The sequence below is a fragment of the Plasmodium falciparum genome, assembly GCF_000002765.6.
Source record: "Plasmodium falciparum 3D7 genome assembly, chromosome: 9".
In the NCBI taxonomy this organism is placed as follows: Eukaryota; Apicomplexa; class Aconoidasida; order Haemosporida; family Plasmodiidae; genus Plasmodium; species Plasmodium falciparum.
In genome coordinates, this window is record NC_004330.2 from 1,491,239 (window position 1) to 1,504,819 (window position 13,581).

Genomic DNA, 13,581 nt, shown 5'->3' on the forward strand with positions numbered 1-13,581 from the left:
TTTCCATAGTATATATAATGTCGCGTTATTTGTTTATTGTATAATAATATATTTATTAAAATATGTAGTAATTAATTATTTTGTTACAACATGTAATAATAAAATTAATGTATCATAAGTTGTAAAATACCATAACTTCTATTTTAAGAAATATATATATAATAATACACGTTATGATTATAATATATTTGAATAACATAAAACAATAGAATGTATTATGTAATAGTACGTATAATATCTTATTTTGTTATTTGTTTTTTTTTTAATAATAATAAATATTTATATTTTTTGCGATAATTATATAATTTACTACTTTAATGATAAATTAACGTTTTAATTTATTTGTAATATTTTTATAAAAAAAAAAAAATAATATTAATCTTAGTAACAACATAGATAAATTAGAGGGAATTTTATAACATACAATAAATTTTAGAACAAAACAAATAACATAATATATGAAAATTTATTTATTAATATATATGTATATATTATTATTTGAAGAAGATTTTATATCATTTATTATGTTATAAAATATTTGTTGTTAATTGTTTTTATAACAACAATGTTACGAAATTATATGTTTTAATAACTATTTCATAAGTATTTCATATATATATATTATAAATTGGTATTATATATATGTCATACACAATTTCCAAAACGTTGGTTTTGCACATTTGTAAATAATTTACAACACAGAAATATGTTGTATTATTACTATATCGTTAGATATTATTGAGAAAAATGAAAAAAATAAAAAAAAAATAAACCAAAAATAACCATAATAATTTATTGTGTTGATTTAAAATTAAATTTCATTAAAAATTAAAAATTAAAAAAAATTATAAAAAATGCAGAATGTTTTGATAAATTATTTTAATATTAATTTTTTTACGTTTTTGTTTTTTTTTTTTTGTAATAAATAAAATGGCAAATGTGGATCCACTATAAAAAAAAAAATATATTTACATAATGGGAAAATAATTGTTAATTATATTAAATAAATTATAATCATATTTTATGTTAAACATTTTTATTTAATTTATTTATAATATAAAATAAAGTATTTTATGTGATTTTTTTAGTTATAATATTTATCAAAAAATAATATACGTATCACAATTAAAAAAAATGAAAGTCCATTATATTAATATATTATTGTTTGAGCTTCCATTAAATATATTGGTAATTCCATGTCACATATATATTAAAGAGGATTAATATAATCATATTATAATATAATATATATATTTATATATAAATATATTACGATATCGTATATATAATTTTTATATATATATAGTCCAAATATACATATATATATATAAACATAAAAACATACATATTTATAACATATATATATAAAATAAAAAAGAACTAATTATAATATACATATATATGTGACCATTTTGTATAGATATATAATCAAAGGAACCATAACAGCACAACACCACATCATCCACCAAATACCAGGCTATTATGCGAATGTGAATGGTATGCCCCATCCAACTATGATAATGACCCACAAATGAAAGCAGTAATGCAAGATTTTGATCGTCAAACGTCGCAACGTTTTGAAGAATACAATGAACGCTTGCTCGAAAACAAACAAAAATGTAAAGAACAATGCGATAAAGAAATACAAAAAATTATTTTAAAAGATAAATTGGAAAAAGAATTGGCTGAAAAGTTTGTCACATTACAAACAGATATACAAAGTGATGCTATTCCAACATGCGTTTGCGAAAAATCAGTCGCAGATAAAGTTGAAAAAACATGTTTAAAATGTGGAGGTGTGTTGGGAGGTGGTGTGACACCTGCTTGGGGTCTTCTCAGCGGTATTGTTTATACTGGATGGAAAGCAGCAGCGTTGGCAGCTGCTAAGGAACTTGCCGAAAAAGCCGGTGCAGCTGAGGGTGCTTCTCAGGGTGCTGCGGCGGGTGCCGTTGAAGTAATTAAATCAATTAAAACAACATTTGGTATAGAATCATTAGGTGTTAATCCATTGCAATCATTATTTAATGCCGAAAATTATATGAATGCCAAATTCATTAGTGAATCTATTCATTCTGAATTTATCAGTTCGGGATGTGGAGCTATTTTAAAACCCCCGAACAAGCCTATTTGCACTTCTGTGTATAAAGGAATTGAAGCTACATCGAGAGGTAAGGGTGTTAAGCCTATAGAGTTTATAGGAAAAAAAGTAGAAACTATGGTTTCACAAGCCAAAGATGTTGCTGAAGCTACAAAGGCTCAGGTGACTTCTGAAACTACTGCTACACTCACAGATCTAAAGACCGGTGTGGTACAAACTACATATATGGGTTACCAAACTGTTATTATTGCTTCTATCGTTGCAATATTGTTAATAGTTTTGGTTATGATTATTATTTATTTAATTTTACGTTATAGACGAAAAAAAAAAATGAAGAAAAAACTCCAATATATCAAATTATTAGAAGAATAGATGTGATGTATTTGGTATTTTTCGATGTTGGTAGGATGTATGGTACACGTAGTATTTTTCTTTGAATGTACCGTGTGTTTTTTTTTTTTTTTTCTGCATTATAAATAACTATATATTTTTATATGTATTGCGCTTTTATATATAATTTATTTTTCTATAATTTTATTTATTTATTTATTTATTTATTTTTTAAAACTCTTTTAATTAATAAACAATGTAATTTTTAATTTATATAAAATACTTATACGTATTATAATATATTATTTTTTTAAAACATAATGTAACGTATATTTTTTAAATACCTCATATGTTTTTCAAAGGAATATATATCAAAAAAAACAATAAAACTTATGATTATTATAATTATGATTATTATGATTATGATTATTATGATTACTATTATTATAAATATTTTAAGAAACATATTATTCAAAATATTATATCTATATTTATATAATTTAAATTAAAACCAATAAGTATATTATTTCAATTCAGAATTATCATCCTTAAAAAACCTATCATATTATATATTATGTTATTTATATTTATTTCATAATATATTTTATTATTTTAATTATTTTTTATTAGAAATACTACTAATACAATGAATTCAAAAAATATTCAACATATAACAAAATATAATAATTACACGTAATATAACAAATAGATACAATACATAAAAAAACCAATAAAAACACAAAAAACAAATCAAATTAATAAAAATAGAACACAATAAAAAAAAGAATAATGTATATTTTTTATTTTAATATAATAATACACTTTTTCTTTATTTTGCTCTGTAATTTTTATTATGTTGTTTTATTTAGTATAATATGTAGATATTTTTTGTTTTTATATATATATATTTATTTGATAATATGTATATATTTATGAGATATAATTTCATATATATTTCATAATTTATATTGTTCTTTTTAATTTTTTTTTAAGTGTTATTTGTTTCTATATTACGGTATGCATTGATTTATTATCATTATATTTTTATATATATTAAGTGGCAAAAAAAGAAAAAAAAAAAAAAAATTTGTTTATTAAATATTTTTTCTTCTGTAAAATGTTTTCCATTTTTGTTTATATTTATATTTATATATTTTTTTTTTTTTTTTTTTTTTTTTGTTATTTTTTATATATATGAAAGTTGTATGATATATTTAAAATTTTTTTTTTTTTTTTTTTTTTTGTTATTTTTTATATATATGAAATTTATATGATATATTTCAAATTTTTCTTTTTTTTTTTTTTTTTTTTATTATTTTATATGTAAACACATTTAGGAAAAAAAAATTATAATAATAATTTTTATATATATATATATATATTTTTTTTTTTTTTTTTTAATATAATAAAAAGTAAAAATTATAAAATAAAAAATAAAAATATTAAATTTTTAAAGTACTGTTATCACTAATAAAATTAATAGTTATACTGTTAATTACTACTTCTAATAATATTACTATTAATAGTAGTATTAATAACAATAATACAAATAGTAATATATTATTATATTCAATGCGTTTCCAATAGTTTATGTTTTTTAATTTAAATAATTTTAACTATTATTGTTATCATATTAAATATATATATATAATACAATATAATTATGATATATATATGTACATATATATAATATAATTTGTAACACTAAAAATTAAATACAAAAAAAAAAAAAAAATACACAAACAAAAAATATAATATAACATGAACAATTAAAAAATATAACATAATACACAAATATAAAATATAATATAATACACAAATCAAATATAATATAACATCAACAAATAAAAAATTTAATATAATGCACACATAAAAAAAAATTCAAACATATGTATATACATACATATATATATTATATATCCCATACATCGGTTATAGGATATTTCTCTTTCACTAATTTAGTATTTATATCCATTTCAATTTGTACTTTACTAGGAACATCCACAGCATTACTATCCACAACTGATGCATCATGATCATTTACATCATAATAAATATCATCTTGCACATCATAATAAGGTTCTTTATATTTTTCCAGATCTTCCAAGATAGTATCCATATTAGTAAATTGATTTATAGGTTTAGGATTATCCATATGTATTTGTATAGAAACATCAGTATTCAACGTTTTGTTACTATCACTAGTGTGAGTGTTACCACTATGTGTCTCATTTTCCCATTCTTCTTTCAATTTGGCTAATCGTTCGTGATGATTTTCCCACTTTTCGCACATATGTCTATGTCTATCTAGCCATTTATGGAATAGTTCCAGTTGGTTGTGGATGGGGTCACTATTTGTATTTTTTGCAACACTATTGGTTGATGTATTTTTTTTCGTATGATTTGTCCCAAATAATTCGTTTTCTTTTCGTTTTAACAATTCATCATATATATCAATAGGTTGATTACCACTTAGTGCGTCGTTGATTAGGTCGATACCACTATATGAATCATGTTTGCCACTTGTTAGACCACGGTTATCACTTGTTGGATCAATACCACTGTATACATTATTTTGACCACTGTATAAATTATTTTTACCATTGTATAAATCATTATTACCACTGTTAGTACTCATATCATAATTGTATTCTTCTCCAGTATATAAATCCCTATCATGAATAGAAGTAATAAAAGGTTTTTCTTCCATATTATCACGTGACATGGTAGTATTGGTATTATTATCCACATTATGACGTGACGTGGTAGTAATATTGGTATTTGTTGGAATAGTTCCACTTGTATAATCATTTGGTATATCATTTGGTTGTTCACTTTGTAACATATTAGATATAAAATCATGTTTCAATGTATTCCACTCATTATCTGTAATTTTACTACTAGGTATACCATCATTTTGTATATCATTTTGTGTATCACTAGCTGTTGTGTTGTTACCACTAGCTGTTGTGTTGTTACCACTAGCTGTTGTGTTGTTACCACTGGCTGTTGTGTTGTTACCACTAGGTTCTAGTACCACTTCGATCAATGTTTTATATTTAGGGCTACCTGGTACATATATGTCATTAATATCCAATTCTTCATACTCACTTTCGGAAGATGAAGTAATATCACTATAATGATCGGTGTAACCACTATCTGTTCCACTATCTCCTTCAAGGTAAATGTACCGTTTGCCTCTGTATTTACCACTAGTATAAGGTATATATCTATTGGGTGAAAGTTTTGTCGGTATATCATAATCACTTTTGGGGATATTAATGACACGCAAAAGATCAATAGTAGATTTGGTTTTTTTCTAAAAAAAAAATGAACATATATGTGTATGTATATATGTATTTAGGTATATATTTATGTATATATGTATGTAGTTATTGGTATATATATATATGTATGTGTAAATGTGAATGTAGTTATGGGTATATATATATATAATATATATATGTATGTGTATATGTACATGTATTTAATTTTTTTATTTTTTTTTATTTAATTAAATTTTTTTATTTATTATTTTTTTTTATTTAATTAAATTTTAATATTTTTTTTTTTTTTTTTTAATTTTTTTTTTTTTTTTTTTTTTTAATTTTATTTTTTTTTTTAACATTTTTTTAATTTTCTTTTATTTTATTTCTAATAAATTTTTTTTATAATCATTATTTTTATTAATATAATTTTTTTTTAATTTTTTTTGATAAAATTTTTCATTTTTTATTTTATAAAAATTTTTATTTTTATTTTAATTTTAATTTTCATTATTTTAAAAATTTCTTTCATTTTTTTTTATTTGATGATATATATTTTTTTTTTAACATTTTCTTTTTCTTTTTTTGTTTTTATTTTATTTCTAATAATTTTTTTTTATAATCATTATTTTTATTAATATAATTTTTTTTTAATTTTTTTTGATAAAATTTTTCATTTTTTATTTTATCAAAATTTATATTTTTATTATAATTTTTATTATTTTTAAAATATTTTTCTCCTTTTTTTTTTTTTTTTTTTATTTTAATAAATTTTTTTTTATATTTCTTTTTTAATATAAATACATATATATAAAATATATATAAAACACATACATATACACAAATATATATCCAAACATACTAACAGATACATATAAAAAAAACACATCCACATATATATATCCAAACGCTCAAACATATATATACATATACATATATATACATATATATATATCAAAACACATATATCCACACAAAAAAACACATCCCCACATATACATATATATATATAATACCTTTAGATAAAAATAAGTGAATGCAGCAAAACCGATGCCAATACTCCACATGATGGTAGAAGACATGAGGGCGGTTTTAACATGGGGGTTGTCGAACACATTTGAGGGGGGTTTTGGTTGTGGGGTTTCGGGGTTGTCATCACCACTATCTGCTTTTGGTGATGGTTCTTGAGGTCCACGTGTGGCACCATCATCTCCTGCCGATGGGGCAATACGTTCTTCCTCTTGTTTGGGTCCATCAGTGCTATCTGTTTCCACTGTTTCTTTTGTTATCGTGTCTTCTGATGTACAAGTTTCTCCTGTTTCATCGTTTTCTTTTTTTGTATCCACTACATTTTTACAAATTTCCGGCATCTTCACCTCTATTTCTTCGTGTAGTGTATCGTCTTCGTCTTCAACGAGGGGGGGGGAATCACACGATGTTTGGTGGGTTTGGTCACTATGTTCGTCTGAACAAGATTCTGTTTTTTTTTCAAGCTTTTTAAGCATACAATCTATAGCGTCTTCTTTACTATTTTCTGAGGAATCAGTTTCAGTACATCCAAGTGACTTCAAGAAATGATATAATTCTGTACAAGGTTTCATAATTTTGTTAAGTTCAGTTAGATGTTGCAAATCCTCCAAAAACATTTTAACCGAAGATTTCATGTCATCGTCACCCTCTTTTTGTTCTCGATTATTAAAATGTTTTTTTATTTGATCCCACTCCTTTTTCTTTTTTTCTACCCATTTTTTTACACATACACAACCGTTTTTTGAATTTCCTTCACTACATGTCTGTTCTTTGTTTTGTGTACATAGTTCGATTTTTTTTTTTAATATGTAATAAGAATATAAAAAATCTTCTAACCAATATACTATCAATACTTTAAATGTAGTATATTCATTGAGGTCTATATTTGCGTCAAACTTATTTAATTTACATACATCCATCTTTTTTTCTTTATTAAATCTACATTCCCATTCTTCAGTTCTTAAACTTTTAAAAAGATATGAATCTTTAAATGATTTTTCTGAATTTTTTAAATACTCTTTAATAAACGGTCCCCTACGATCAATCATATGGACATCAATAGTAGTAGTCTTTCCATTGTTTTTAGGTATTTTATCAAAAACCTCTATCCATTTATTACCTTTTCCGTTATCTGGTGTGCATGGATTTGTACGACGTCTACCATTACAATTAACTTTATTGGGAGGACACGTTTTACAATATTCTAAAGGGCCAAACGTGGTTTTAGGATCATTAAAATTTATTTTATTATCTTGATCATTACTCTTTTTTTCCCCACCAGTTTGACCATCTTTGCAATGTTTCAATGCTTCCAAAAAATTTGCAGCAGAAGTATAATCTTTTAATTTTTCATAAATGTTTTTATCATCAGCATTATTTGAAGACGTGATTACTTTTCCATGTTCCTCTTCATATTTCTTTTCTTGCTTCCTAAATTCTTCGAATTTTATATCTATCCATTTTCTATATTTTCTACATTGTTTATAACAAGGACGACAATCTAAATTTGAAAACATATCATTATGTTTAATATCCTCTCGTGTACAATCATGTCCATCCCCACTACAATATTGGTGACCACCTCTATCACCACGACACTCCTCCTTTATCTTCCCCAACATCTCTGTTCGTTTTTTACAAAAATTTTGACCCCATTCTTCAAGGTAACGGAAGTAGGGGGGGCGAGAAATAAAGTCCACAAGGGTGGTTTTTTCACCACTGGGTGAGGCTTTAGGGTCTTTGGGTTTGGCACCACTTGTATCCTCAAGTTTGACTTTTTCGTAGTCGCTGTATTTGCCTTTGAGTGTATCGAAAAGATCTTTGTCATCCGCAGTTTTAACCTTTTCTATTGTTTTGCCCTCTCCACCACTACTATTTTCTTTATATGTTAGTGCACATACCATACCTTCCCAAATAGATGGACCATATTTTGTCCACCAGTCTTTTGGTGTTTGGACGGGGTTTTTTTTGCCAGGAGCAGGAGGTGAGGAACCACTAGGTTTGAAAACACTTTCTATAGCAGTTTTTATGTTCTGTTCTTTTTGCGCCATTTCTTTATCACCATTAATTATGTCGCTGTAACCATTCTTCTCGCCTTTATCACCAAATAATATATCTTTGTAGTCTGCTAATGTATAAAACATTTGACGCAAGAAAGGGGGGGGGATTTTTCCACTATATATGTTATTGGGGTCGTTGGGGTCATCACTGCCTGAACCGGTTAGTTCTGGTCCTCCACCAGCTCCCGATAGTGCTTTCATTTCAACTGATGTTGACCGGGCGAGAAAGGGGAGTTCTCCATTTTCTCGTTTTCTTTTTTCCTCTATTTCCTTTTCTTTTATTTTTTTATATCTATGCCATAAGAAAAAAGTCTCTATAGCTGCCGTCTCTATAAACCACTTGAGTAAATCCTCTTGTGTCGGCGTTGTGCTGTCCTTTCCGATTAGTGATTGTAAATCGTGTATGTATAGTTTTCGCCTCCTGGGTGGCACACAAACACTACCAGTATCTTTACCACTAGGGGAACTAGGTGCTGCACGTTTGGCACGTGTGGGTTCGGCACGTTCACTCTCACTGCCAGTGGTTTCACCAGGTGTGTTGTTGTCACCACCACTAGTGGTAGGAACACATTTCCAGCCGTAGTTTTTGCCTTTCACATATTTTAAATTACATGCATCTTGGAGATTTTCCCTGTTTTCTAGTGCGGTTTTTACTATATCACACACCTTGGGGTCTTCTACTGTTGTTTCTTTTGTTGTTACCACATCCCCCTCCTTTGCCGTTTCCACTTCCGCCTCCTGGTCTTCCGCGTCTTTGCGATCGAGGTCGTCGTCGTCTTCTTTGTCTTCTTCCTCTTCTTCTTCTTCTTCTTCTTCTTCTTCCTCTGGTTGAACTTCAGAACGTGGTTGTCCAATTTTTGCAACACCATCTCCGCCGGGTGGTTGTGGTTGCGTTTCTTGACAGTCTTTGCATTTTTTGGCTTCGTCTTTTTCGTAGTCGATCAATTTATCCATTATAGTTTTCTGTCCATTGGCACCAGCTGGTTCTTGATTTTTTTTTTCAATGATTTCGCGAATGTATTTTAGTTCCTCTGCCTCCTCTTCATCCAGACTATTTTCGGTATCTTGTGCGGAACCGTCTTCGGATTTTTCTTTATAAAATTCTAATTTCAAAACTTCTTGAAGAACAAAATCAGGAGATTCTATTTCTTTGCCTAACATTCCACCTGCGATATTTTCTCCTTGCTTGCGAAAATCTTGCTTGCGAAATTGTTGTTTTATTCGGTCCCATTCGTCTTTTTTTTGTTTAATCCATTTTTGAAAACATTCACAATCATTATTACATTGTTGGTTTCCACATTTTATTCTGTTACCATTTTGTAAACATCTCTGAAGTTTTTTTTTCCAATATATAGAATCTTTTAACATATGTGCCACCCAAAAATTAAAAAAATCATTGTATGTCTTTTGGATTTCATCAGGGTCATTATCAGTCTTTTTTTCTTTTTTTTTTTTTAATATGCACAATCCGCCTGCATTTATTACCTCGTTTTCATATTCCAGGTCATCCACGTCCTCCTCACCCTGATCATCTTTCGTCAGCTCTTCAGGTTGATAACATTGCCATGGTTCACACAAAGAAGAATCACTATTACCACCACAATCATCACTACCACCACCACCATTTTGTGTTTTGCAAAACGCTTTTAATTTTGTTTCAATTTCTTTTTGTTTTTCACCACTTTTAAGGATTTTAATAGGAGTACCATCTTTGCCACCTTTAGGCCTATAAAGTTTTATATTGCATTTATCATCTTCTCCTTTGGTTTCCCATTTACCATCTTTCATTTTCACTCCACAATGAGGACAGGGTTGGCAATATTTTGAACGATAAAATGTTCCTTGACTTTCAACATTAGTACCACTAGCACCACTATTAACGTTTTCAAAATTAATTTTTCCTCCTTCTGTGTCTTGAACTTTTGTGCATATTTCTTCATTACTTAATTTTTTTAAAAAATCTTCAACATTTTGATAGTCAATTTTAAGTATTTTATAAAATTTACTTTCATACCCATCATAATTTTCGTTACGTGCATCCCGTTTTTGTCTCCTACTAACTGGTGCTCCATTTATTACATTTATGTATTTTTGTTTTTGTTTTAGAAATTGTTTTCGTTGGTTATCTATCCACTCAACGTAAGGATTACATGCATACAAACAGCTAATGCATTGCTTACCATAACGTAATTTACCAATCGCTCGTTTAGTTTTTTCGCAATCAAATCCATTACGGCTACAATATCGTTCTTCACTATTTTTATCTTTTCCACGACAATATGTTTTAACTATATCAACATATTTTTTCTTTTTCCTACAAAAGTCTTCTGCCCATTCCTCGAACCAGCGAAGATACTGCGGCACATAATCGAAATAGGTGGGGACATCACCATTGTTACACGTGCATTTGTCTCTAGCCAGAGTTGCATTATTTCCACTACCACATGTTGCTCGAAAATATGAATAACCCCCTAGCTTGTCGTCGTCGTCACATGTAATTGCTTCCCACACGGTGTGCCGATTTGCAATCCACCAATCTTCTCTTAATTGATAAAAATGTCCTCCTTTGGCATCATCATTGTAGCGTGTTTTTAGCGCATCCTTATTCTTCCCATTTGTCGTCACGTCATCATGTATTTGCTTGAAAATATCTTTCAACTTCTTGTCTAATTCATCTCTTTTTCCTTTTTCTTGTGGATTACCTAAATACAAATCTCTTCCTCTTACGATATCTCCTATATCAGCAAAACTTCGTGCCAACTCAGTACATAATTGAGAATCAGAATATTTTAATTTATATTTTGGATGATCACGTATTAGTGACTGTGCCTCGTAATTTGCTGCCATACACACATCTGCCAACAAATCATGCTTCGTCGACGACGTTGGTATTTTTTCCATATTTTTCTTGCATAAATTTAATCGTCGAAACGACGCACATGCTCCTTCATTTTTACCATTACTACCATTACTACCATTACTACATTTCATTTTTTTGTTATCATATTCTGCTTGTTCTTTAACCGAAAAACGGTCTACATCGTTTCCGTTTGTGTCTTTTTTGCACGGATCACCGCGAGCAGCAAGAAGTTTATGACCTTCATATTTTATAATGTCGCATGTTTTAAGGCTGCTAACTGTTTCCCTCCAAATTGATGCTTGTGACAATTTTCCTTTCAACGCCTCTTTATATTTTTCAGCATCATCCTTTTCCACTATTTCTTTGTACACTTCTTCTCCAATGCTATCCAATAAATGCTTGGCATCCTTGGCATTTTTATACTTATCCTCACCACCCGGACGACCTAGAGCCATTTTGTTTATCTTTCGTGCACTACATTATGTCATGCATACGTGGTTTATATCGTGGCATACATGGTTTGGTGGTGTTTTGGTACATACGTGTATATATGTATGTATGTTATGGGAGTATTGTAATATGGTAGAATAATAATAATAGTATTGTGTTGGAATATATATATATATATAAGTATTGTATATATATTTGTATATATATATATTAATTATAATAGTAGTAATATTATAATATATATATAATATATATTAATAAATAATATTTCATATGTATATAATAATACTTATTAGTTTTACATATATATTTTTAAAAAAATATATATTAATACTTTTATAATAAATTTAAATATTCTAACAAAAAAAAAAACAACAATTACATTTTATGAAAAATATTATATTTGATGTATTCCTTTATTTATATATTTAATTACATATATTATTTTTTTATGTTTTATATATTTTGTAAAATTATATATGAGAAAAAAAAAAAATACGAAAATACATACATATAAAAACATACATGTTTATATATTTAATTATAAACTTTAATATTTTTTTCTTTTTTTTCGCCTTATATTAATTAATTATATATATATTTTAGAGATAACAACAGAGGCAAATATGTTCTTCCGTTTCTCTCTATCTATATTATCTATCATATATCTACATAAAAAAAATATATATGCATATATATATATATATATTTATATTTTTCATTATATTAAAAATAATACATTATAAATATAATATTCTTTATTCTTATTTTTTTTATATATTATAATTTATAATATACTATATAATATATAACATATCCTGTAGTACAACGTATATATAAGATCGAGAACAAGAACAAGAACGTATCGATATAGAAATAAAAAAAATATATATATTTGGTAACAAGGAGATAAAAAAAAATGATTAAATTAATAATTATAATAATTTTTATATTTAGTGTTTTATATAAAATATATAAATATATATATACATATATATATAAGCATACGTATTCCTCCAACATAAATATATATAGGAGCATACGTATTCTTGATAACATTAATATAAATATATACAAAAGAATACGTATTCTTAAACCCAAAATATACATATATATATATATATATATTTATATATAATAATTCTCGCCTACTGCATGTGTCCGTGCACGATTTCGATTTTTTGGGTATCTTCCATTTCGATTTTCATATTTTTTGTACTTACATTGCTATGGATTTCGTTACTTCCATATTTTAGTATAGGCTTCTTCTCTTAATTCTACTTTGGATTATTATTTCTTGGTCCTTATGACACTGTAATATGAATATCACATATGTATGAAATTACCTTGATGAACAGATATGTTCTTTAATATTATACTTCCACATACATATACATATATATATTTATACTTGCATGGCGGATGTATATATACTTATCATATATAATTAGGTACAATATATAGATCCTTACGTTCTATGAGAATACA

General features: G+C 26.5%; 2 protein-coding genes across 2 annotated transcripts; one reads left to right on the forward strand and one right to left on the reverse strand.

The window, feature by feature from the left end:
• Nucleotides 1–1,134: 1,134 nt before the first annotated feature.
• PF3D7_0937700 (rifin) lies at nucleotides 1,135–2,470 on the forward strand (the record flags this gene model as incomplete). The annotated part of the gene is made up of 2 exons (XM_001352205.1): nucleotides 1,135–1,188; nucleotides 1,421–2,470. 2 exons carry the CDS (start codon nucleotides 1,135–1,137, stop codon nucleotides 2,468–2,470), a joined length of 1,104 nt encoding a protein of 367 aa, XP_001352241.1.
• A 1,870-nt stretch (nucleotides 2,471–4,340) lies between these two features.
• PF3D7_0937800 (erythrocyte membrane protein 1, PfEMP1) lies at nucleotides 4,341–12,098 on the reverse strand (the record flags this gene model as incomplete). The annotated part of the gene is made up of 2 exons (XM_001352206.1): nucleotides 4,341–5,747; nucleotides 6,711–12,098. The coding sequence occupies 2 exons, from the start codon at nucleotides 12,096–12,098 to the stop codon at nucleotides 4,341–4,343; spliced, it is 6,795 nt and encodes a 2,264-aa protein (XP_001352242.1).
• Nucleotides 12,099–13,581: the final 1,483 nt, after the last annotated feature.